Here is a 27,326-nt window from a genome sequence, read left to right on the forward strand (position 1 = left end):
AAACAATATCCACAATTTTATTGAGCACTGGTTTGTTTTACACTTAGGGTGGGAGAGACTTGCTACAGACTCAGTATGCTGTGAACTACAGCATTTAGTATCTGAATACAGATATTTGGGAGGGGATTGTGGAGGGGAAAATGTATTTGTGGTATTTTGAGGAAAGAGCGGTTTATTTGTTTTAATCAAATTTTCTTATTTCTTTGGTAAGTGATGTTTTGGTCAATTATTGCGTGTATGCATGATATTTCTTCCAGTATATCTTGATCATGTTTTGTATCGCCAATGAACTTCCAGTCTGTTCTCCCGTTAGTGATAATCTGCGTTTTCTCGCATGCCATAAGGTAGTGTCTGGTGGTTGCATTCGGTTTCTTTTTTAATGCTGCTAACATCCGTACTTTGGTTGTTAAGTCATTAATGAGGTTGATTGCTTGCGTTATGTTTGTCTTTCCAATCTTGTTGTATAGTTTGATATGGGTATCGAAGTCGAAAAATAGATGAAGGGTATTTGCTTGAGTGTTGTTGCTTCTTAGATAGTTGCTTATTTTTTCATGTAGTGTTTTTGTGAAGCTCATCGTTGATATGAATTCTTGATTTGTTTGTAGCAGTTCTTTATCACTACGTTTGATGTATGTTTCAGATGTTTCCATCCACAGCCATTTGCCTTTGTAGTTATTTAAAATGGAGCTGATATCTTTTACTGTGTTGGATTGTGGGTGCTTGATGAAACGATTGTGTATTAGGAAGGTCACCAAGCCATTGTTAGTTTGCGTTGATATGAGGTAGGCCAAGAGGATTTTTTCGTTTGCCGGCATTTCATCACTGGTCTTGTATCTCATTTCTTCATTATTGTAATGAATTGAGATCGAGCTTTTCCATATATACACCTTTATTGTCATTCCAATTGTAGTTGTGATCTTTCTTTTGAAGAAGTCCTCAGTTGAGATCATCCTCTTGGGGAATGTTGGAAGAGGTTGTACTATGTTTAGTACTGGCCAGTCATCTAGGGATTCAGAAGTTTTCAGAATTGACTGAATGATATTGGATAACCAGGTTGTTATTGGATTTTTTAGGCCAAATACAAGTGTTGGAATTAATGTTGAACTAAAGATTCTGAGGTCGCATAGATATTTGAGCTTCCAGTTTACACATTTGTCAATTCGCATGATCAGGTCTTTGTAGTTCACGTTTTTGTGAAGACATCGTGATGATATTTTGTAGCACATTTGGCTAGTGAACGCATTTAAGATGATTCTTCGATAAAATACTGGTAGTTTTGATATTACTTTGTTGTATCTCATTAGTTGTTCAGTTGAGTTTCCGATTAGAGTTTTAATCCTCGCTTCACTGAGACTTTTGTCGATGAGTTTCCCGGTCACTGTGTTTTTTCCTTGGGAGTTGTCAAGACCAACACATATTTTTGTTTTGGTTGTGTTGAGTTGGAGATTTAGTAAACTAAGAGTGTATTTTGTCATTTCCAAGATTTCATCGACGTTCTCGAGGTCACAGAGAATGTTGATGTCATCTGCGAAGGAGAACACGTGATAGATCGATTTGTAGCTACTTATGATCCTAATTGCGCGATCCAGTGCAAGAATAAAGACGATGGGACCAAGGGAAGAACCTTGAGGGACGCCTTTTTCATCTCTCCTGAAATACACTTTATTATTGTATTTCGTTCGTAACCACCTATTGTGTACCATTTGTTTAACCATACCAGTTGTTCCAGGTCCTAAGTGATTGTTTAAGATAGTCCATAGGTGATCGAGGAGCACATTATCAAAAGCTTTCGAAACGTCAAGTTGAAGTAGTATTCGTTGTTCTCTAAACTTCTCAGCTAGTCTCGTGTGCATATCTTCATTGTTGTTGTTATGTTGGTATGCATATTGAGTGTTATGTAGTAGAATGCGGTGAGTTACCTCGTGAAGTCTTTTACTGAGTATACGGTCGAAGATCTTCACTACAAAGTTAGGGATTCTTATTGTTCTGAGTTGTTTGTTTGGTTTTGGAATAAAACTGGCACCATAGATCTTAATGGTTTGTGGTACATAACCGATGTTGAAGCATGTTGTGATGAGCTTGATTATATCAGTTTTGTTTTTTGACCAAAACAGGTTCCAATCAGATTTTAAAAACTCATCCGCATATCCACTAGTTTTCTTGAATCGTTGGTTGTTGATGACACATATTTCATCCTTATTTAGTGGACAGGGGCCAGTAGCTCCACACGGACCAAAGTATGGTTTTGATGAGGAGAAGTTTTTCAGTTCTTCGAGGATAGGATCATCTCCTGTGATTACCTTGTCAATCTCATTCGTGTATTTATTTCTAATAAGTCTGTTAAGGACATGCCAATATATGGCGGGTTTGTTTTTTGCTTTCCATAGGAATTTGTAGAAGTTGTTTGTGTGTTTGATGTGTAACTCATTTAATTTGTCTTTTAATTGTCTGATTTCTAATTCGTTGTCTGTACTGTTTCTACGTAATTTATTAATTTTAGTATTAATTCTGTTTATCTTTTCACTGGTTCTAATTGTTCTCGTTTGTAATGAAAAGCTTTTCTTACTATTAAGAGGATAGTTTATTATTAATCTGAATTGATCGTCAAGTTCTCTGGGTTCATTTACGGTTGTGTCTATCTCTAAGTTAAAGTTATGTATTTTTCTGAGGCGGGCTATTTCTGGTTTGATGTATGTTATCTGTCCCATTTCTGTTCTGAGTTCAATGAGTCTGTGATCCCCTATTATATCATGGTATTCTATCTCTGAGTAGGTTAAATTTTTGGTCAAGACAAGGTCAATCCAGGAGATGTAGTCCTTACCCCTTCGAAAAGTAAAGTTCTCATTTGTCGGCGCTTCGTTTTCGATCTTTAGATTACACTCTTGAATGATATTTTCCATTTGTTTGTCTTTCGGATATTTTGCCTTTTGCAGTGACCATAGAAGTGAGTGGCAATTGGAGTCCATGATGATTACTAGTGGAAGATGTTTATAAGCGTTGATTTTATGATGTAAGTTGTCGAGTTGCTCCTTCACAAGAGCTTTGTTCGTTGGGTTTATGTAACAACACATAACAATAATTTGACGGTCATCACTTTCAAGTAGAACGATTGAAAGGTTGGAGTGTTGAGTATCTGTTGCAATTATTTGGAGTTTCTTACCAATGATGAGGACTGTTTGATCGTTGATGATTACTTTTCTGTTTCTAGCGTACGCTAGAGATGCGGATCTGTTTGCTTCCAGCAACCCAAACACAACGAAATCTTCTTTTAACATGGTTTCGATGATGTATTTGGTGTTATGGAGAATCTTGTTTGTGTTGAGGAGACAGATACTTAAAAGAGTTTGTGTGTCTTCGGGATCATTATCCATCTGTACTTGATGTTGAAGCATTGTGATAGTTTCCTGACTCGATTCACCAGAGAGGGACATTGTACACTGTAGGTGTGATGACCAATCGAGTGTTCCTCAGGACAGGTAGCACACTTGAGAGTTTGAACGATGTTGACTTGTTTGCAGATACCTTGGTGTTGTAGGCAGCAGATGAAGCACTTGGGTGAGTTGTTGCAGTGAGATGTTTGATGATCCAAGGATTGGCACCTGTAGCAATTTCGCAGACCAATGTCGTCATATGCTTGACAGCTCTTGTCTAGGATTTGGACTCTACCTTCGTTGTTTAGAAGCTTGTTTCGGTTTTGCTTGCTTATGTTGACGGTGACTCTTATTTGATGGTTGGAGTAAGTCTCCACTGAGTGAACTTTGGTGACTAAGTCTGCTACCCAGTTGTTGGCACGAATCATATTGTTAGAAAGAAATTCGAGGGAGTATCCTGTTGCTGACACATTTGTAAAGAAGTAGATTCTTGCTTGTTGAAAGATTGGTTTGTCGATTTTCCAGTTTTTGAGGTCACAGTTTAGATGATTGGCAATTTCAGCTTGTCGTCCAGTACCGAAGAGACCAATTCCTATCGATCTTTGCTTGTAGATGACATAAGCAATTTTATCTTCAACGTTTGGCAAGGATTCTAGCGATCTTTCGAATTGAATCTTGATGTTGTCGGGATCACTATATTCTGGTGATTCAGGAGGAGTGACGATGAGATCAACCTGTTTTGAGTGACCACTGACACATACCCAGTTGTTTCGTTGAGCTTGAAACTCTCTTTTGAGAGATACTAAATTAGACATAATTTGAGTGTGTTTTGTTGTTTTATGGTTTTATTTGAGATGGTGTTCGTTAAGAGTTGTGAATTTTAACACAGGACGGTGAGATGGATTTGTAGGACAGGAGGAGATGTTAATAAATGGGATGTGAATAGAGTAATGAGTTGTTATCTTTAGGAACGAGGTGTTATATATTCTGTTTAGCAAGTTAACGGAGTTGGCTTCAGGCTATGAAGAAGGGATTTTTCAGCTGGTTATGGATTAGGTGTGAGGAGAAGAAGAGGGTTCCTGTGTTAAAATCCTATTAGTTAGTTTTATTGTCGTGAGAAAGGAGATTGTGTTAAGTATTTGTTTTTGTTTGTTTGTTGTTTTACGTTGAATTGGCTTTATTTAGTGTTTTTATTGACTTCAGGTGCAAAAGAAAATCTTAAGAGGATAACGACGAATCAGTTCTGGCGGATCTTTATTAGCAATATTTTGAAAGTACATTTTAGAGTGGAGGATTAGATTTTATTGTTTTTGAAAGGGGTTTTAAGTAGAGAAAGTCAATTAGCGGAATAGTTTAGAGAGCTTCGAAGAATGGTATTTAGACGGTTGATTTTACGAGCGGGTTTTACGAGAAAGTTGCGAACAATTTGGGAGAATTGAAATTTTGTTAAGCTGAGAGAAGAGGATTTATTTCGGTTTAAAGCTTAGAGCAGCGTTTGTATTTTCTAATACATTATCTGTTCATATGGGAAATTAACTCTTTCAATTTCCATTCTAAGCCTTTGAGTAAAGACTGGACAAATAATCTGGAAAGCGTTATGACCTTTCTTTCTACAGTTTGGGCAAGTCCAATCATTTTGATTTGATTGGAATTGACAAGTTCCTGAGTGTCTTTTTGTACAGTAGCCGCACCTGGTCATATGTTTACAATCTTTGATTGTATGACCAAAACCAGCGCATTTTCTGCACAACTTTATATTAAAGTAATCTATGGCCCTGATATCACTGTATCCTAAGTTGACCCAGCCATTGTTTTGTTCAATTTTCTCTCTTATCGCAGAGGAAATTTGGACAATTAGATCGTGACCGCATATTGTTTGACTATATGCAATAACTTTGTTATCTTCTTTGTCAACTGGCCATTGGTTTTTCTTTTCTAGAAATCTAATAAATTTGTTATCAGTATCTTTGGTTGGATCATAATGTCTGACACTAATAAGTTTGATCTGAGGGGGTCTGATCATCATTGTCTCACAATACCATTCTGGTTTCTCTGTTTTGATAAGTTCCATCAAATTTTTACGAAGTTGAGAGGTTTCGCATTGTACTTTACAACACTCAAAACTTGGCACAATTTTCCTAACTTTAATGGATGGCTTATCATGTTGCATTAAAAGACTCTCTATTTCACTCTGGATTTGAGCGGCAACTGTGAGATTTCCCTTATTTTTCAAACCTCTAATTTTGATGATCACAGTGAAGCAAGTAATGACCGGATCGATTTTGAACCAGGTTTTGGGTCTAGTCTCATCCATAGTCATGTATTGGTTCACTGTCTTTTTGATACTGTTGTTGCTGAGCGATGAGGTGTTTATCTGACTTGGTTCAGAGACCTGTATTGTGTTGTTGGCTACCATGATTTGACATTGTTTGTGGTAAGATGTCAGGATCCTGATTTCATCGACATTAAGACCTTCGCACCATGTTTGATTGTTGATGATTTGAGTTGTTATTTTGAGAAATCTTGTGTCTTGTAGTATGTCTATGAGATTGTGAGAGTTGTTGTCTGAAACTTCGCCATATTCTGTTAGGATTGTCTTGATTGTTGTGAATTCATCATGTGTTATATCGTTCTTCTTTGCCTTGGTTAAGGAAAGAGAAAAGGTGTGTTAAGAGGTTTGTGTTTTATGGTTTGTAATTTTTATTACGTTGTGTTTTAGTTGTTATGTTTCGTTTAATTGACTTACCATAAGTTTGGTTAACTTGGTCCTGTTTTCTTGGTTCATTTTGTTGATTTGTTCCGAGACTGATGAGTCCAGATTGGTGAATTTTACTCGTTTTCACTTGAATTATGACGCTTTTTCACTAAGATATATGAGTTGTTTCACTTAATTATAAAGATTTTCACTTAAAAAGCTTGATTTCTAGGCTTTTTGGTTGATTTCTATGGGAGAGGAAAATTTTGATGTTGACCGTCACAAAGCGTAGATCAATTTAATCTGGACAGATGAAAAAGAGGCTAACAGTATGCCATCTATTGTTCAACATTTACAGTCACTTCGTGTCAAACTGAAAGTTAGGTAAAATAGCCAATAGATGGCACTGTATGCCCTGTTAATAGTTGGTGTTCATCAAAGATTGAACACTTTGATAACTTTCTCTGACATTTAGTCATATTAAAATAAAGCTCATAGGAAAATATAATAATTGATGAGAGATTATGAAGGTTCGCTAAGCGATGAGGCTCAAAATTTTAAGACCAATGGGCAAAATCAAAAGAACTGTTGATCAATTGAAAATTGTTCGGAGGTTGATGTTCACCAATTTTACCAACGAAAAATAAGTTTCATCTCTTTAACTCTTACAATGGCTCGCAGCGTCAGGTTTAACCTAAAATCGAAGTGATCTGTGATAACAAAAATTTTAATTGCCAAAATAAATGTATTTTTTGATTGGTCATTAAAAGTTACACCAGGAAATTGAATTTTATGGAAAAACCTGGTTCAATAACTATACAAAAAAGCATGAAAGTTTCAACTCTGACCTCGATTTTCGATCATAAAATTTTTTTCAAAGCACTAATGGACTCAGTTCTTATACCCCTACAAACTAACAAAGTCCAACTCTTAACTCTAAATGAATTTTTCTCACATACTGCTTGTTTACACAAATTGGCTCAGCTTTCATGTCTCTAAAAGTCCATCAAGGGGACTGGTTTTTTCAACGCATCCAGCCCTTTATTTACCGATTTTCCCGATATTGCCCACAGATTTGATGCATTTCCTATCCAACACCATCATATTGATCATATCCGAAAGCAATGAACAATTTGTTGAATTTGGGTGGTGGAAAATCTTATGAAAAAAGGAAATTGAAAAAGTGGTAGATAAAGTGGCCGAAAATAGTCGCATCAAGTATCTGAATACGCTTTTCTCTGGAACTTGAATTCCATGAATGCTAAACCTATTTTTCGTCCCAGTAATCAAATCATGCCATCGTTTGATCGAAAAATTTTCACAGAACCCTTTTCGTTTAGTTACAAGTGCAGGACAAAACTTGCTGCATTCGCTACAAAAATTGAATGAATGCACCAATTAATGTATCTATGACCAATATGAAATTATCATGACCAATCTACTTATTTCAATGTAATTTTCTGATGTTGTACAACAGGCCACTTCGATTTTGTCAACAATAAATCCAAATATGCAAAGAGATTTGGGTAAATTTAAACCGACGTTTGTGACAATTTAACAATCGTAATCAGTCAAAAGAATGATCAGCCATGATCGAAGCAGCCTATTGTTTTTTCAATTAATTTGATCTTAAATCATTTGGTAAGGTTCGTATGGATAGTATTTGAAGCGCGCTTTTTAATTGTGATCATCCCGCACTGAATCAATCACAATTTGATTATTCAATAACCTACGTAAATGAGAATTTTTGACAAAAATAAATGCTGATTAAACAAACCAAATTTAAAGTAATTATCGTATTGCGAAAGGCCAACTTTTTCCCAATTTACACCTAATTGTTACTCCTAAACACTTATTGATGACTTGTTACTTGCCCTTGAAATGCCTTATAAATAATATCGATAAAAATTAGAGTGAAAATAGCATCAGATGTTAAGGAGAGGAAATTAAATCATCAGGTTAACCTTTCAATGTTTACCAATCATTTTTTGTCACATTAACAATTCAACAGAACCAAAAGTAATGCTCATTCATGCACCCAAACTTGATTAGTAAATCATTTATATAATGTAATATTATTCACTGACATCGGACAACAATAAGCAGCAACTGATTGTGCATAAATGTAAAAATTAAAGTCAAATATCACGCATCAAAATTTTCATCGATGGACCGTTCATGTAAAGTATATTAACCCATATCAACAAAAGCAAGGCGCAATCTGAGCAAAAAGGTGCAAATACAAATGATGAGCTAATTGTGAATAATAATAAGGCCTAACCAATAACAAGTCAATGGTATTAAGTGAGAGTAAAATGGCAATGAGCGCAATCAAGTTGGCGTCGTTGAAATAATATCAACCTTACTTTTCAACCAATCAATTAGTTGATTATCTCAAGGATAATAAATTGTTCTGAATTTTTGGATGAAAAAGAAAGGTAATAAAATCAATAATGAAGGAAAAGAGGTAAACAAAGACAATGTCATTCAATTGTTCACATTTGATCATCATTATCTCATTGCTATTATACAACAAGTTAACAAAATGATTGTGTATCATTATTATTGTATTTATATACACTTCAATATGTTACCCTTAATGTGTAAAGCAGCAGCAAAAAAAGGACAGCAAACCAAAGTTGAACAAAGCAGCAATATCTTTAGACCAAATTTACCTGAAAAGAACCAAACCTACAGCAAGATTGAAATGAACAATTTCATCCATCATCATCATCAACAACAACAACAACAACAACATTATTCTCATCTTTATCATAATCAAGTAAAGGAATCTTTTTAAGACAATCAACAACAAAAAGCAGCAACAGTTTGAAAAAAAGACACCAAAAAAGGTAAGCAAATGTATGAGCATTAGTGTAGTTTGGTATAACAGTAGCAGTTGAAGGAAGGTTGCTGCTTTTTGTTCAAGTGCTAACTTTAACAACAGTTGAAGAAAAAAAAAATCAGCACGAAGCAAAACTGATGATTATGTTTGATATTGTTGTGATCTGAAAAAAGGCATCTCATTGAATGAACGTTTGGTGTGGTCCATAAAAAATTGCAGGTTAATCAATACATTTTTATACCGTATTGACATTAAAATATTCACTTTTATATCTACTTCAAGGTATGAAAGGTAATCATGTTTGCAATCAAGATAATAAAATAAAAGGTTTTGAATTGATTGTAATCACTAAATTGTATTAACTGTTCAATGGATCAATCTGTATGGACAAGGATGTTTACATGCAAGAAAGGTTGACTTATTTGTAAAAACATTACAAGTTTCAATTTTGTTGTTGTTTTTGATCTAAAAGGACAATTTTGCTTGACAAAAAAAAGGACAATTAGATTTAAATATCATTAACAATTGTTAGTAATTATCTAATTAAATTGGGAATGAAAATGAAACAATTGAAAGACAATAAGAAATGAATGTTGAACAATTTTTGTTGTAACTTGAAAAGAGGTAAAAGTATACTCTTGATGGTTCTCAATTGTGTGAAAAGATTAATTGTATTATTGTAATTGTGGTTGAATGTTAATCCATTGCAAGTGAATGATCAACATTTCTAATACGGTGGCGATGAAGAAAGACAAAGATGATGGCGACGATGATGAAAATGATGATGAAAATGGATGTCATCAGAGTAAATCCAGTTTTCTAGCAAAAACACAACCAAATCAACTAATTCAGTATTGTTCGCTTTACACTCAATCACAATCAGGCAAGGTCATCGTTGGCTAATCATGCATCAGAATAATTCAAAACGGATCCTCCGGCCTTTTAAATGGAAGAAGAAGAAGAAAAGTAAATACTCATTTTCATCTTCATTTGTCTTTTCCACCGTAACACCAATCATTGGATCGTTACAAATACATCAGGTTCATCATCATAGTAAAAATGATCATCCAAACCATCCGTTCTGCCTCCTTCAATCCCATCATCATCACCATCATCTTCATTCTAACCCTCATCTATTTGGGTTGATGTAAAACTGGCATTTCATTTCATTTCATGACAAGAAAAAAAAAGCTTAACTACAAGAAAAAGGTAAAATTTTGTAAGAAAATTTGGTAAAATTCAATTGAAAAAAAGGTAATAATAATAATACAAATATTAAACAAAAACTTTGAATATAAATTGAGGAAAGATTGTGATTGATTAAAAAAGAGGAAAAATTCATTTGAAATAATCTAACAGTGAGAGAGGAAGAAAAATAAATAGATTAGGAAGAAGAAGAAGAAGAGGAAGAAGAGGAAGAAGAAGATACATTACGATTTGAAAGTGAATGAAAAATTGATGACTAAGTTTGAATTTTTGTTTTGTTCTTGTTTTCTTTCAATTTCATAAATAATGTTATGTATATGTATATAAAAAGTCGATCGTGCCAAAAAGTAGTTATTTACAGATTGATTGTTTTGTTGATTGGTGTTTTTTGGACATCATAAACATGGACAGAGATTGAATTGAAATTTGTTTTTGGGAAAAAAATATCAACAAAATTGGAGGCAGATAGTAAAAGAGCAAGGAAAGGGAAGAAGGGATTGAAAGATAGAGAGATTTTTAAAGGCAGCACAATTAACAAGGACAAATTTGGCCAGTTTATCCAATAATTATCTGATTGTCTAAATGCTTCTCTTGAACCCATAATCACTCTGAGCTGCAGAGAAGTGCATGAGATGCACAGCAATGGCGTTTAACGTAGTTATGATTACAATAACGATAACTATATTTTTCAAGAAACTGTGCACAGCTCATAGAGCCACCTATTTTTTCAACATTATCCTGGCAATCAGATGATACCGATGAAAGGCTATCACCGGGAGACGATTTTAAATTTGGTCTAACGGAAGAAGACCGCGATTTTGGACGAGCAGCTGAGCTTCTACGGGAAATGCTTGCTGGAACCGAGTTGTCATTGTTAACATTTTCATTTGATCGAGAGTTTGGTGATCGACTGATTGTCTGAGTTACATGGGTATAATCGGGAATAATATTTTCCAATTCAGCTTGACATTTACCATTTCGACAAACCTAAGAATAGAATGAGAAAAATAATCAAGAATTAGAAATGGATTGTAAAAGGTAGGGAAAGAGAAGAAGAAGAAGAAAAAGTAAAAATGAGAATAGAGACAAAAGTTGATTCAAAGTGTCCAGTTTTCAGGAAAAAAGTAAAAAAAGATGGCAAAAGAAAAGGGAAAGTGAAAAAGGTAAGAACAATGCGAAAAGGAAGGTAAAAGAATCAAAAATAAGATGAAGAGATGAAGAGAAGTGAGTAGCAAAAAGAAGGGAACAAGTTGATGTATCTGAAAAAGGTGAAGATGGCGAGAGAATAGAAGAAGATACCGAAAGATATGAAAATGATGATTGAAGAGAAGGCAAAAAGAGATGTGTTTGAGAAGAAGGGAAAGAAACTCAATTCCTTGGATCGGTGTCAATGTTTTGGTGAATAACTTTTAAAATAGAAAGAGAAACATTTTTTCGATCTACTGCAAGAACCGTGCTATCCTTACTATTATTTTATGTGTGGTGTGTGTACAGATGAGAGTAAGGTTAGAAGGGAAAAACTGCAATGATGATTGAAAGAAAGAGTAAAAAGCTGACGACGATCAATGAAAGAGAAAGGAGGAAGAAAATAAAAAGAATCATTTTTAACTTAGTTGCTGTTTCTCTTCTTTTTTTCACCATCAAATATGATTATAATTCATCTACAGTTTGACATGATTCGAGCAATTTTCCGCTCCTTCCTACACGTATTATTCCCGTTATTTTCATTCCAAGTGATCAGCTCAATAAGCATCTCCTTCTCTCTCTCTCTTAACTTGCTCTTTCATCTTACAATCATGAACAGCGATTGTCAATACAAAAGAATGATCAAGTTGATGAGAAAGATCTCTACCGAACAATGACCTTACTAAATACATAACGAAACTTGGTCACTTTCACCGAAAAAAAAACATTTCTTTCCCTAATCCAAAAGGCAAAAATGATCCATCAAAAGATTTTCCACTTTGTTCACTTTTCTCTGATTCTTCATTTTATTTTTTGATTTCCTGATCTTATTGACTCGTACCTGTCCATCACCACACGGAGATCCTTCTGCAGCTGGCCGATAAGATACACAGTAACCAGAGGCTGAATCGAAGCAGAAAAGTTGAGCACAAACACGAGCATCTTTCTGTAAGTTTGTAAGGAAAAAAAGAGATCAAAAAAGGTCAACATCATTAGTATAATCATAATCATCAATAATCGTTGAATGATGAATAACTAAAAGGCTAACTTTGTTTTCAACTCGTAAATGTTGTTAAATATTATCATTATTATTATTATACTTACAAAGCAAGCATTGGTTCCTCTATCTCGTTTGCATTGTTCATCAAGCGTGAGCATGGTGCCAGGCAGGACTCTTGGAAGGAGCTGGTTTTCGTGCGGATAATTGTACAAACAGGTCGCTGTTTCACCGCTATTTAAGGGAATAAACAATTGGACAACAGTAAATAACACAATAACGTTTAGTAGTTTGTTTTCATCACGTATTTATAATATAATATGAAACGCAACAACAAATCTATTGAACTCTTTTAACACATAAAGTGTACTCTCTCTTTCATTCCTACCAACAATTTTCATCCCCTGTTTTCCTTTCTTTCCCAACTACTCGTATTACTGTAATTTCACCATTCATCTCAATAATAATACCATATATTAATTATAAATAATTATCATTCAATCAATTCGTCAGAAACAGATGTAATCTAATTTAGCCAAGTATTGACATTATTGAAAGATTATATCCTTACTTAAGGAAATGTTTAAACTGTTCAACACTGCAAGACGACCAACGGAATCCACGTTCAGTGTGCCTAAGATCACTCATAATGAAGCCATCTTCCCATGGACATCGTGTAGCTCCAGGTCCACCCAAATAACTTGGTGGTGGAGATCCATCATGGACACATCCCAGTCTTGAGAGAAAAACAAAATGAAAAAGAAATTAAAATTTGAAAAAAATGAAAGTAGAAATTGTAACTTACAAATGACCAACTTCATGGGCAGCAACAATGATACCAGAAAATCCTCCGCTGTCTTCAATAATTGCAACTGAGTTAACCTTTTCTAGTCGTTTATTGACAACACAAGCTCCACCAACATAGGCAAAACCAGCTGTACCACGATTACATCGACCTCCTTCGTAACGTCGGCGACACATATCAAGTTTAGTTATCACCACAGCTAAATCATAAGTCGGCAATCTATCCTCACGGTAAAGGTATTTACCCATATCAGTTAAGGCACCAGCGGCATCAACAGCATCAGCATTAGGAGGACGAAGACGATTACGTTCCAAGTATGGAGTTGCATCGCGATCCTGTGTTCAAATGAATAAAGTAAAATTAGATTAAATCATTAAAGGATAAAAGATTGAAAATCAAACCAATTAAACCAAAATCTCATTCATTGGATTAGATTTAAATTTTGTCAGACCAACAGTTTTATATTTTTCAAGCTGTAAATTTGCAACATTTCCAGCTGTTTAACCATCTAGTGATTTAAGCAATTATTGACATTCAATTATCATTTTGATTGGTTTTTAATTAAACGAGATGATAGCTGATTGAAAATAATCCAATATTTAACTGCAATTTCAATGATTATTCATCCAATATAAACGCATTTTTGGGGTGAAACATATTCAATTGCAAATGGATTATCTTTCAACTGACTAAGATTAGAAAGAAATAAAAAAATGCAGATTACAATTTAATTGCAGTTAAATTGTAATTAAATATGATCATTGAAGTATTGCTCTTTTTTTTCGCTAATTAAAGCAAAAATTTTGATTGTCTCCCAATTGGTTCTAATTTTAAAAAATGATCGGTTGCTTTGTTAATTGATTTTCCCTTTTTTTTAACGCAACTTTTGCTTTTCCCTGCCAACACTTTGAATTACCTCTTTTTTTGTGTTGATATTCATGTTATTTTTATTCTTATAGATGACAATAAATTTAATTTTCAATCTTCCTGGTAAAAATTGGGTGACGAAAAACTCATGTTCAAGAAATGAGGTGGGAATGGAGCTATTAAATGTCAAAGTAAACTAAACAACGATTCAATTGGTTGCCATTTTTCATTGTTTGATCAACATGTAATAATTAACGGACCTTTAAAACCTCCATAATAGACATAATCATCAGCAACACCATCATCATCATCATTATCATTGACACTATTATATCCTCATTGGCTAACCTTATAACCGTCTTTCATTATGCATTTGAAAGTATCAAAATGATTGTCCTTACTCTCCATCATCAGAGTTAATCGAGAGTTAACAGTAAAATCGCCTTTAAATAGTGTCATTAGTTGATAATCATCATGTTGATGGTAATAAGGTTTAAAGTATTGACAAGAGTTGAATTATCAAGTTAGTGGAACAATGAATAGTTAAAACAAGCATAAAAGTGTCACACAAATTAATGTCTTGCAAGATTAATTTTGCCTTAAATATCCAGGCAATGTTCAGTGTTCAACTCTTTCCCCTGAACCTGGCTAATTAATTGATTAGAAAACAAATGACCCTTTTTGAAATCATAGTGTTCTGATGACTATTTAAGGTCCATTTGATGGGCTAAATGGTGAGAAGAAAATCAAAGCATCTACATTTAAATTATCATCGAAAGTTACGTTAAAAAATGGGTTTAATTGGAAAGCAAATTAACCCAAAAAAAAGAGAGAGAATCAAAGATAGGAAGTAAATTGGACATGATTAATGGGTCGAAGCCTGATCCAATAACAATCCTGGTTGACTTTTTTGACTGTGTTTTGGCCTCATTTTTGGGTTAACTTTTTGTAAGACAATAATCAACGACAATTTACATTACCTTAGCAACAATCATACCAGCCAGGCTAACACGAATTGTTGGATGAGACAATAATTTATATCGTAGATCAACTCCGTTCCAGAAGCTGATGAAGTAACGTTTAACATCTCGACTATTAGCTCCATGTAATATGTATGAATCATAATCAACCACTAGAAGTACCTCAGGCCACACTGTATCAGGAGCTTGGCGTTTCGATCGATGATGCTTATTATTATTATTATTATTATTATTATTATTTTCATCGCCATAATTGGTTGCATTAGGTTGATTAGCATGATGTTGGTTGGAGGTATTCATGGAAGACGCTGAATTGTATGGCAAAGAGTAAGATGACCGAGCTTGAGAAGCATTTAAACTGTATAAATTTAAACCCGGTTCCAATTCAAGGTAATCCGAATCAATATAATTAAATTCCTTTTTATACACGACATGGGCATTCTTGTGGGCATTCAAGGGTTTAATCACCAAACTGTTGCCCAAAGTCCCATCCTGTGTAAACCATCAGTTTAAAGTCGATCATTTGTCCGTTTATTGTTTCAATTTGGTTCCAATTATAAGCCAGTGTTGGGGAATAGTGAAAAAGTGTCAATTGAAGTCAATCAGTAAAATAAATGATTAAAAAAGTGCGTGTTAGTAAGAGACATAAAGTAGACAGGAGGAGGTGAAAGAGGCTGGATAAAGTGGGAGAGATGGAGAAAATATTTTTAGACAGAAAAGAGAGTAAAAACTGTACCATTTGAAGTCTTCCTTCCGGGTCATGACTCACTAGTACAGCAGCCATATTCAAATGATCATGGTAAGGTTTTCCAAGTTCAGGTTGTTCCTGATAATCGAAGCATCGAAATATAAATCAATGTCCAGGTTAATCGTAGGTATAAAGAAAAATGAAAAGGAAGGAGAAAAAAATTGGAAAATAATGAAATGTTTATGCAAATGTTTAAGAAAAGAACAGAAAAGTCTGTAAATAGATTTTTTTAATAAATGAAAACGAGGTTCGTTTGTTTGCATGAAGAGCAATAAAAGTAGAAACCGGAATCGAACAGGTAAAGAGACGAAACAAGAGAAGAAAAGAAAGAGCCGAAAGATATGAAGAGAAGAGGGAAAAAGGGGAAAAGAGAGAGAGAAAGAGAGAGAGACACTCCACGATTAGAACCAAGAGTCGATGTTGAATATATTGAGACCAATAACGTCTTTGAATCAACTTTTTCTGGTTAATCTACTTAAGGAATGGTTCAGCTACCCGATTTATCCGATATTTTTTGTCATTCAAACTTGCTTGGTAGCAACTTTCAATATGATGATAATGATAGTGATGGTGAGAAGAGAGGTAAATAGAGAGGTAAAAAGATGGAGGGAGAAAGGAGACGGCGGAAACGATTTCAATCGGCACTTCGTACACTTTCTTCCTCTCTTACTATTTATCATCCCTCATTAACATCTCATATTAACGTTAACTTTTCTCATCTTTTTTTTCTGCAAGTTGTATCCCTTTCGATACAAAAAAAAAGATGCTCAGCACCACTTTACTACTTGTTTTTCATCCATCTTGACATAACGTTACATCAACATGACGTTACTTTGAAAGTTTTTTTTTCTCTTCTTCTTCTCTCCTTCAACTATTCTTTCTCAATCAATCTTACCATAACCATGTGACCTGAACAAAAGATACTCTCTCTCTATCACATACAAAATCATCATCATCTAAATATTTTTTCAACCATGAAGATAAAACATTGATTCACAGTAAATCTTGAATTCATAAAGATAGCACTTTGTTAACTTATTTAAAAGGTAATTAAAGAGGTTAACATCTAAAAACCCAGTAAACTGAATTTTGTTTCACTCGACTTTTGTTGATGGTTTCAACGTATCAATGATTTACAATTGTTCAACATTTAAATGTTTAATAAAATGCTTATAAAAAACGAGTGATTATCAATGAACATTAAATTTACCTGAATTGGTTCTTCATGATAACTTAACTTCCCATTAGGATTGGTTTCAGCGATGAAAACTTTCATGTCTTTTATCCTTTCACTAAAATCACTATTTGGATGCAGGTGTAAATCATAATCTTTACCAAATACCTGTAGATGTATCCTTTTGGAGTCTTCACTGTATTTTGAAGTTTTTGTTGTGGTTGATGGTTTTGATGAAGAGGGTAATGATGAATTTGATGAGAATGTCGATAGTTTAGGTGACAATGATGGTGATGGAGCTTCTCTCTTGGAGATAACTCGAACATGGACGAGATCATACTCGGGCACTTGTTGAGGTGATTCAACTTGAAATATCCTTCGAAGGTCACTTACATCCATTGAATTGTGAATCCATCGATTATCGTTGTTTTCAGGTGAACCCAAGCATTGGGCTAATCCTATGGTACAACAAAGGAAAAAAAAATATTTAACCATTTATTACATTACCTACAATCAAAGATTAAAGCATGCTTTAATCTTTGCAAACCTACACTGAAGTCTGAATAAGATGAATTAAAGAGTAAAGTCAGAAGAGAGAGCTCACGATACCCAGAAAGGGAGCCAAATTTAATGGTAAACCTCCAGTTGAGGGCGCTGCTGTTAGTCTCTTTCTTTTACCATTTTCTCCTCTTTCTTTTTCTCTTTCTTCTCTCACACTTTTTTAACCAATTTTTATTAAGTTTTTAAGTTGAAATAATTGTTTATTATATTTAATAATGATTTTAATGGTTATTTTTATATAATTCATACAGAATTTAATCCATTGACTGATGAGTTTAGATGAATATCGAGGTGAAAGCTAACCAGTAATGTGAAAGTTCAACACATGAATTGAAATGATACAAATCTGGATTGTAAGTACCGAGGTGTTTCATCTGGGTAACTCTTGGTTAGATGTCTGCCATTAGAGGTCTAGACTTGACCATTGTGACGAAAATGCGAAAAATGAGAGAAGTCTCTTTCTTTTTACTCTTTGAGGTTAATTAAAAAGCTAACCAGTGTTACAATATGAGTCACACAATAATTAGATTAAGGCTTCGATCAGTGTGTAAGATGGATAAGCCGTTGGCTTAAAGTATCTCGTGTTCAAAACTCGTTCTGAGATTTCAATCTCATTGGACTAACATGACGTGCGGCCTAACCTCAAGATAGATTTCAATCTATCGCGGATTAAATTCGCGAATACGTTAATCTTTGAGAATCACTCTTTAATGAGAAGAGGCAAGGAGCATTATACAGGTGAGGTTGCAGCGGAAAAAGAGAAAAAATTGAAACCCAGAAAAATTTCTTTTAGTCGAGCAACTAAAATTGTCCATTTGATGGTTTCCCCAATCTCATATCAATTGAAATTACAGCAAAAATCAGCTCATTTCTTCTCTTCTTCATTAAAAGGCGTTTTTTCAATCTATTTGGGCGAATCTATCAGATAAGAAGCTTTAAGATTTTTAATTTTCCCTGAATTTACACATTTTAGACAAACTCGGACAATTGATGTACCTTGGAATTCAATTAAAAAACTAGTAACAATGCGTCTAATGCTAAATTTTGATTGTCTTGATTAAAAGTACCAAAAACTACGCCATGAGTAAGAAGCGATCCAACAAAATAGCGTTAATCAACAATTTTTCCCCAAAATTTAATTTGAAATTAGTGTTTACAAATTTTGCGCCTGAAACATCAGACTGACAATTTACTCGATTGTAATTTGATTTTCAGGTAAGGGGTAAACGAGAACCCGTCAGCTCACTTTTTCATCTTGAAAGTGCAGCTAGCTGAGTCGATTCTCTGAGCTGATGAAGATAATGAAGCCTGAATAAGGTGATCGAGAAAGCTAACCAGTATTGCCTTTAATGGCAATCACAAAACAAAATCACTAAACCAAATCATTTCTGGCTACAACGCCATCTGTTAGTCATTATTGTCTCAAAGTACTCAAAGTCGATTGTTTCGACGTGTAAAGTTATTGCTTAACTTGTTTTTACGATTCACTTGAAAATTTGAACAAACCGTAACTTCGAAAGTGATTTTACATTTACCTTTTCTTCCTTTCCTTCTTGCTTTACCTTACAACTCTAATAATTACAGTCCTTAAAAATCATTCCGAATTCAATTGAAAATGAAACTTAATAAAAGCCAGTCAACTCAATCAATTTAACCTGTGGTTTTAATTATCCAACCTTTCCTTTTCTGATCAATATCAATGACTTACAAGTCTACAGTTTAACTTTAAACAATTGTTTAAATTAAACAAATTAAGCAACAACAAAGCAACTGATTGAAACAATTAATCAATTGACGTAAAAAAAGTAATCGTAAAAATCGCTGACAATCAATTGAAGTTAAACAAAGATCTTAAACCAGCTTTTAGGTTAAAATAAATGCAACAAATGACCAGAAAAAACAGACTCAGTTTAACCCAAATTCTGGTTGAATAAAACCCAAATTAGAAATGAAATGTCCACAGAAATGCGAAATTGCGAATCAAGTTGTAGCTCGATATTAAGATTGAAGTGTTTATCAACATTCATTGTTCATCTCAACTCATCGGTAATTGTATCAAGAAATTAATTAAATTTAAAACAATTGAAAGAAGGTAATTAAAAGACAATTTAATTTTACATTTGATAGAAACAATTTATATCTCAATAACAGACAAAAGAGTTGATCTAATTATATTAACTAATACATAACCATTTAACTTCACCCATTGTATAATTTTATTATAATAATAATATATAATTGATATTTATTTCATAATTAAAAGGTTAAAACTGATTAACAACAATAACTAAAGTAGCAACAATTGTATTATTGTTTAAGCCTAAAGACAATTTGAACAAAAAAAGTGAAAGTTTATTTAAATGTAAAGGTAAATCTAATTGTTTATTAATTTTAGTAAATAGTAATTAGCTGAGTAACGCTTGTTATTATTAACATTATTGGTAAGCTTGATTAACGTTGGTTTACTGATTGTTCAGTGTTTCTGCATTGAGCAAAGGGCTATAATGGCGTGACAATGAGTGAACAATAAATTAACAATTAACTGAACAACAGGAAATATTGTGTTAATTTGACAATCTCAATCTTACCTTTAAAAAGTAATGTTATTATGATTATCTTGATTATCTTAGTGCTACAGTTGACAATAATCAATTCAATTTGATTGTCGAGAAAGGAAGTTGTTACTAATTACTAATTATTAACCAAAAGCTATTAATTATAGCAAAGATTGAGATCCGGTTAGAGTAACCGTGGATTTACCGGATTGCCAAACAATTGGGTAAAAAATAAAGATTACAATTAAAAATTGAAAAGCTATTCAAAGTGCAATTAGATTATAATACCAATTAAAATTAGATTTTAAATGTTTAATAGATTTGATTTCGTTGACTATACCTTGACCTTAAGGCAACAATCAATTCGGTAACTAAAAGTAACCAGAAAACCAGATTAACCAGATAATATCAGCTGTTTTCTTTACCTTGGTAACTGATGGCAACAGATTGGGTTAAGAATTTCAGCGTAACATTGACCACATTTTAAACTAGACTACTGTTGATAACAGTGAAGTCTGAGCTTGACATATGACTAAAGATTTTAGTAATAAGTAATAATTTTTTACGGGCAATAGCCACAAGAGAACTGTCGTTGAATCTAAAACGTGTTACTTCAATTTATATCGATTAATGTAAAGTTTCAGTTCTCTAACTCTCATGGTCACAGAAAGCAGTCGAATTGGTTACCATACAAAGTTGAGAACGCAATTGTCCTTTTCTACCTTGAAATCCGATCATTACTTTTAAAGCGCATAAAGCCATAGTGATAAGTTGAAATTGTGTAACTTACCACAGAGGTAAACTTTTAATTTGTTAAAAAGTCAAAAGTTATGATTATATTCACTATGGATTTATGCGCTTTGAAAAGTAATGATCGGATTTCGAGATAGAAAAGGTCAATTGCGTTCTCAACTTTGTATGGTAACCAACTTTTTTCATCATGATCAAAAGAATTATACATTTTTATCCGTTTCTAACCGTACCACTTGCCTCACTTCCCTTGTTAGATTTTATCGAAAACTGTAGATCGATAAATTTTGTAATAACTCTAACGGACTCAGCTTTTATGTCCCTACAAACCTACAAAGTCCCGAAAGTTTTTGCCCATAGTTTGTCCTATTAATTTTTGAAAAGTGCCATCTGTTTTTATCAAAACTAACTAATTTCGTAAAAGTGGGCCAATCTCAACCAAATTTTCGTCTGCAATGCCTTATGCCATACGGATGTTAGATATTAAATTTGGTTGAGATTGGCCCAGTAGTTTTGGCTCTAGAGTGGGTAATTTCCCCACATTTTTCATACCATAGTCTTCGCTTAAGCTCAGACAACAATTGAAATTTATTTCTAAATCCATGTTAATATTATTATTTAAATTGTAATTATCATAATTTCCATCATCAACGTTGTTTACTTTAATAATGATTCTATTAATTTCTTGTGTTTAAGTGTCTTTGTCTTGAACCTTGTAGGAGTCAACTTGAGATTTTGTGTTTTCTCTTCTCTTTTTTTTCTCTCGCCATATTATATTTTCCATTCCGTTTTATTACAATTAATTGTGTAAATTATCACCATTACAGTAATCACATTATTCATATTGTTGGTGATTATTTTGAAGCACAATTCGATTGGCTGTTGTTTATTGATTAACGCCACACACTTGAAGAACAATTGCATACTTTGGCTCATAAAAAGAGTTACAAGAGAAGTGCCTTGTAACAGTAATTTAAAGTGAATTAAAAAAGTTAATTTAGGCCAATGATTACAAAGAAGAAGTTATTATCTGGACAGCTTTTCATGTTCAACTGATTGTAGTGATACACTTAAAAACTGATTAAACCAACAGATATATATTTATATATACACATATAACACTTATATTTATACATCACTTATTAACTTGTTAAGAAATGAGCGAGTTAAATAATGGCCATTCAAAATAAAAAATTTAGGTTTGTTACTGATTAAAGTGTGCATTTATTGTAGATCAAGTTGTAAAATTAAGATATTGTTTTTTCTTTTGTCTGTATTCTGTTAACAATTAATGTAATCATAGAAGTATTACAAAAAGGTGAATCAGATAAATTTCAAAGGTACAAATATAGAGTCCAAAAATGGTCAAACTTGTCTGTGAAAGTGTTTGAAAAGCCTTTAAACTTCCAATGTCTTCAACATTTTTCACAATCAACTGTGAAATGAATATCCTTCAAATGTTTAAAACAAATCAATGATGATTGATAATTAATGGCAAACCTGTATTGACCATTAAACAATGGTAAAGCTAATTGTCATCTCGGTGTGATTGGAGTCACACCATCGCCATGATACAACAATTTAACGTTGATTATGTAATTACTAACCTTGACAATTGGTTAGACATTTTGATATTTAGAAGAAGCAAAAAAAAGTGAAACCCAAAAAAAACTGGTTAATTTGCTTTTCAAATGGCTAGTAACCAGAAAATGTCAATACAAGGTTTTGTTGGGCAATGATCACAATGAAAGCCAATTTAATTAAAGTCCAATTTAATGAGCGTAAAAGTTAATTAAAAATGAGATTGAATTATGATTAAAAGAGGTTTAATCTCATCATAAAATCAGTGTAATAATTGCTAGAGCAAAGCAAGAGCCAAAAGGGTAAAAGTGATTTCCAGAGTTTCCAAGATTGATTTTAATCAAAAATGAGTTGACGGTTGAAAAAGATGGTTTTAATGCATAAAGAAGAAGCAAATGTTGAAGTCTTTAATCACGTTAAGGCCAACGAATCTTATGATGATAAAGATTATCAAGTTCATCTTTACCTGGTTCAACCCTTTGGGTTTGATAGCTGAGTAAAGTGAACAGGTTGAACAAAATTGAATCCAATATGAAACATTGAAAGAGTTAATTCAACTCTGATTTAAATCTGGCAAAAACCATTGGAAATGAGCAAAAATTTAATGAAAAATGTTTACCTATTAATATTAATCAGTTACAATTGAAGTTGATTGTTTCCAACTGAGTTTCACAGATCAATAATAAACCTTTTCATGTACATTATCAGCTTTACAATCAGTAACATTCAATTTAACAACTTGTTGGTTAACAGCTATTATTGGAATCATTTTTCAACACCAATTAATGAATTAACATTGACAGATTAATTGGAAAAGTGAAAGTGATTCCATTTGATTAATATTAGATTTTGGGTTAAATTGAAAATTGAATGAACCATTCAAGTTGAAAACTTTCACCTTTTCCTTTTTCTTTTCAGGGTTACTCTTTGAATATCTAAAAATGATGACAACTCTCGCCTGAATTATCATGATTACCATCAATCGTGATTATCTTCTTAATCAAATCTCATAGTTGTTGTCATCTAATTTAAATGGCAATCAGAAAATGATTTATTCATGATTCCTTATTGTACATTAACCTTACACTGTTGACCACAAAGAGTTAGTCAATGACTTTTACCACAAGTTTAATTGGTTTGGGTCAACAATTTTGATTCAATTAACAGTCTTTTAATTGATTCAACTTGGGCAAACAATCAACTGGCTTGTTAACAATCAATTAACATTGAACATTTCCAACCATTATTTGATACTTTCATCTGTTTGCTGCACTTCAAACTGCTCAACCAAACCCAACAATTAAAACAGATTCAACATTAAAAATGATTGATATTCATTTAATATGTATTTCAATTATTTTGATTACTCTAAATTGTAAAATTGTTATTAAGTTCACTTTTCTTCTTATTCCGGCCATTATTGTTCAATCTTTCAAGCCAGTTATTCAGTCTTTTCAGATTTTCTCATTTTCTGCTTTTCTATTAATCATGTTATCGATACAAAACGATTAACGAAACAATTTTAATAGTAATCTGTATTAATAAATAAAGAATTGATAATAATCTCTTCTCAATCTTAATCTGACTTCTTAATATTGCTGATCAATTTGGTTGTTGTAAACGCCAGGATAATATAATGATTGATATAACCATTTAAATAAAATTTTAATGACACCGAGAATTGCTTTTTAATAATCATAATTATAATAAGAGTGATAATAAAAAAACGATACTGTTTAAGTTTTGTTAATACAACCAGTTATATATATATAATTAATTATAATATTGTCAATACTTCATTTTGTTGTCTCTCTTGTTTTTTCATGATGAATTCAGAATTTTTAAAAGGATTTGCTTTCGATTGATCTATTAAAAAAACGCATTCTGAGTTCATGGTAAACATTAATTTTTTGTTTCAATAGAAAGCGAAGAAAGATGAAAGGAAAGGGGAATAATTGACAATGATGATAAAAGGGAAAAGCTTGCGAGCCTGAAAAGGTTAACCTTACAATTGGTAATTAATAAGCATTTTCTTAGTAATTAACAATTGTCGAGTGTTCATTACAAATATAAATAAGATGATTTGGTTGGGTGAAAGGTAAAATTGGTTTGAAGTGTAGATTGTATGTATAATGTATTGTGTGTGTCTTTAAATTGTTGAATGATTTTCTGGTTTTCCTGTTCTTGGTAACCTTAGCTGGGTAAAGGAAAGGTTGTTGCTTGAAAATTTGGTGTAAGCTTTTCATCTCATGATTTGATAAAACAGTTTTTTTTCTTGCTCAATGAATTATCGTTTGATTAACGTTTTTTTTCCTTTTGTCCTTTTGGCTGCCTTCCTTTCCATTGATTTACATTGATACCAATATTTATCCGCTGGTTAAAGGATATCCTGCTCCAAAGCATGGTGTAAATTAATCAAAGCAGCATGATTATCAACTTTCCAAAAAGGCATTCCAAGCTGGTAATTGTTTGAAGAGAAGAATGAAGAAGAGGTGAAAGTTAATATTAATATTAATCATTATTTAACGTAACCAAATATATAAATATATGTATTCTTAATTGTGAGATTTCAAGAAAAGTTGAATAAATTGTTCAACCAAATAACTGTTTAATGTATTAATTTAATTTGTACAGAAAGAGAGATAATCATAATGTTCTTCCTGATTTTGGTTTGCGATTTCTGTGCGTTCTGATTAAAAACATTAAATACATAAAATGAGACAACAGCCTTTTTAAAATAACAAATTCAAGAAATACAGTATCAATATATTTAGTTAACTTCGTAGGATGATGAATTTGTTAAGCTCTCTTTTTTTTCGCTTTCAAAAACTTAAGCTCATTTTGAAAGGGTTAATGAGTATTCAGGTTAATTACTTACTGATTTTGCTGCTGATTCTTCAAATTGACCATCACCGATAACAACATAAGTACATTTAGAACCAAAACGATCTTTTATTTTATTGAAACACGGATCTTTACCAACTTTAGCTGCTGAGTAAATATTATCAATCGGAAAGAATGGTCCTAATCCATGTAACAGTAATTTTACCAAAGCAGGAACCAGGTTTGAATCGGTTACAAGAACGTTAACACAATTAGGTCTGATTGAGTGGAGAGAGAGAGAAACAAAAAAAGAGGGAAAAGTCAACAATTAGAAATGCAAACATAAACAAACGGAGTCACAATTAACTCAACTGAATGAAATTAACGCAAAATATTTACTTCTCAGCACATGTAATCATGTAGCCAATGCTTGAATAGATGATGAATTTGCATTAAAATCATTTGGGTTGATCAATTTTAACTTTTAAATTGGACCCAGAAAGTCAACCTTACCTTTCATTGATTATTGTTAAACATTTAATAGCAAAAGTCAACCAATTGTCGGTTAAATTTTCAATTTCACTGCGAATATGCATCCATTCATTTGCTTTGTTCCCTAAGAGACCTAAAGATGATTGAAGATGATCGAGATGATCGGTGGGGAGAGAAGATGAAAAGAAAAGGAAAATTAGACAAATATCATTATTAAGGTTACTTTCCATTTGCTTGTTACTATTAATTCATAAGGGAGTGATGAGAAGGAGTAGGAAAAGGAAGATACAAAAACGATGATCATGACTGATATTGGCATCAAATTGCAATGAACCTCAAACTGTAATTTGATTAGTATTAACGACAAACAAATAACGGCAATAACAACAATGCCTTAGGCCTTTAATCATTATTCTGGATCATTATAATTGATAGTCCCTTAGGTGAACAAAATTGACCAAAATTTAAAGGTTCTCTCTCCTCTCCGTTGGTGAACAATTTCAATAGTAATCATCTTCATTATACACTTTTCATTGAAATGCATTAATGACTCTCCTTATTATTTTCAACTAGCAATTTAGGTTTGGTCTATTTACATCTGATTTAATTCCATGTTGATTCCTGCTGTGATTTAGATCAATTTTTCCTCTATTTTTTCTTGTTTTCATCTAATTTCTTTAAAAACTATTATTTCAACAGTTATTATATATTTTGTTCATCACTACATCAGTGTATTTGCATTTTAGGTAACGTTTAACCTGACATAGTTGCCATCATTTGTTTAATGGATTCCAGATAATATCTGAACAACTTTCCTTTTCACTAATCACTTTCATCGTTGATTTTTTCTCTTGATTAAATTATCATCTATTCTTTCTGTTATATTGTAGCTTGCAAACACACACACACTCACATATTACACCCTCAAGCAAATTAAATTTAGTTTATCTTTGAGCGTCTTAATTTAGTTTTAACTTAACTTTTCAACACATTTTTTAATCTTGGCTCAAGCCTGTCAGTAATCTGGATTAATCTTTACAATCAACTAATAGGTCTTGTCACTTTAATAAATAGTTACATGATATTAAGGCTATAATTAAAAGGAAAGTGATCACAATAAGATATGATGAACAAAACTTGCTGTAATACACACTTTCAAACCGTTAGAGTGGCAATAAAAACGTTCAAAGCGTATAACATAACAGCTCAACAAATTAATTTAAGGTTAGCTCAAGGTAATCGTAACCTTAACTAGAAATAAACATTTGCAAAAGCAAATTTAAACAATGTCTAGGTAATAATTGATTCATTAGACATTATTTATAATCTAAAATTGGTAGACAGTGAATTAATTCACTATTAATATTAACAAACTAAGCATTTCTCGCCAGTGTGCTGCAAATTTTCCCTAGTAAATCATGATTTGTATCATCTTTATCCTTGGAAATGAGTAATTTCAACAATCATGCTGATAGTCTTGTGCTTGCGTCCAGAGATTGATGCTTACTTGAAACATTGTTACGATACTGATCGTAAATCTCTTTAATCCTTCGATATCTGAAAGCTAACTTTCTCATCCAATCTATTCCACTTCTTGTTCCAGCTGAAGGTAGACAACCCATATTGTTACTTCGAGTTGCTTCGTTAAAACCATCTTTACTAAAATCGTATGAACTGGAATATAAAAAAAC

At 32.7% G+C, this 27,326-nt stretch overlaps 2 protein-coding genes across 4 annotated transcripts in view; both read right to left on the reverse strand.

The window, feature by feature from the left end:
* Window positions 1–10,121: 10,121 nt before the first annotated feature.
* On the reverse strand, window positions 10,122–17,424 carry sona (sol narae metalloprotease). Its single transcript, XM_015935409.3, has 8 exons — window positions 16,910–17,424; window positions 15,688–15,777; window positions 14,952–15,443; window positions 13,105–13,439; window positions 12,871–13,035; window positions 12,407–12,533; window positions 12,144–12,248; window positions 10,122–11,104 (listed from the first exon to the last, which is right to left on the reverse strand). The coding sequence occupies exons 1-8, from the start codon at window positions 17,366–17,368 to the stop codon at window positions 10,721–10,723; spliced, it is 2,157 nt and encodes a 718-aa protein (XP_015790895.2). The 5' UTR covers window positions 17,369–17,424; the 3' UTR covers window positions 10,122–10,720.
* A 6,524-nt stretch (window positions 17,425–23,948) lies between these two features.
* LOC107363459 (uncharacterized) overlaps window positions 23,949–27,326 on the reverse strand; it is a 32,392-nt gene continuing 29,014 nt past the window's right edge. For all 3 annotated transcript variants that reach the window (XM_015930689.3, XM_015930691.3, XM_015930709.3), the window contains 4 exons: window positions 27,143–27,309; window positions 25,657–25,768; window positions 25,199–25,421; window positions 23,949–24,778 (listed from right to left, as the gene is read on the reverse strand). In XM_015930689.3, coding sequence (XP_015786175.2) covers window positions 24,698–24,778; window positions 25,199–25,421; window positions 25,657–25,768; window positions 27,143–27,309 — 583 coding nt within the window. In that variant the 3' untranslated portion in view covers window positions 23,949–24,697. The remainder of the gene's footprint in view (window positions 24,779–25,198; window positions 25,422–25,656; window positions 25,769–27,142; window positions 27,310–27,326) is intronic.

Source organism: Tetranychus urticae, chromosome 1, assembly GCF_039701765.1.
Source record: "Tetranychus urticae isolate SD_2017Ah chromosome 1, NJAU_TeUrti_SD_1.0, whole genome shotgun sequence".
Taxonomy (NCBI): domain Eukaryota; kingdom Metazoa; phylum Arthropoda; class Arachnida; order Trombidiformes; family Tetranychidae; genus Tetranychus; species Tetranychus urticae.

What these genes read in the sequence shown, in the direction of transcription:
- sona (XM_015935409.3), bottom strand. Translation starts at nt 17,368, where the DNA reads ATGGTTAAATATTTTTTTTTCCTTTGTTGTACCATAGGATTAGCCCAA. An exon ending in ATCATGAAGAACCAATTCAG is followed by an intron (nt 15,778 to 16,909) that starts GTAAATTTAATG and finishes TTCGATTATCAG; the next exon opens with GAACAACCTGAACTTGGAAA. An exon ending in CTGGTATGATTGTTGCTAAG is followed by an intron (nt 13,440 to 14,951) that starts GTAATGTAAATT and finishes ATTTGAACACAG; the next exon opens with GATCGCGATGCAACTCCATA.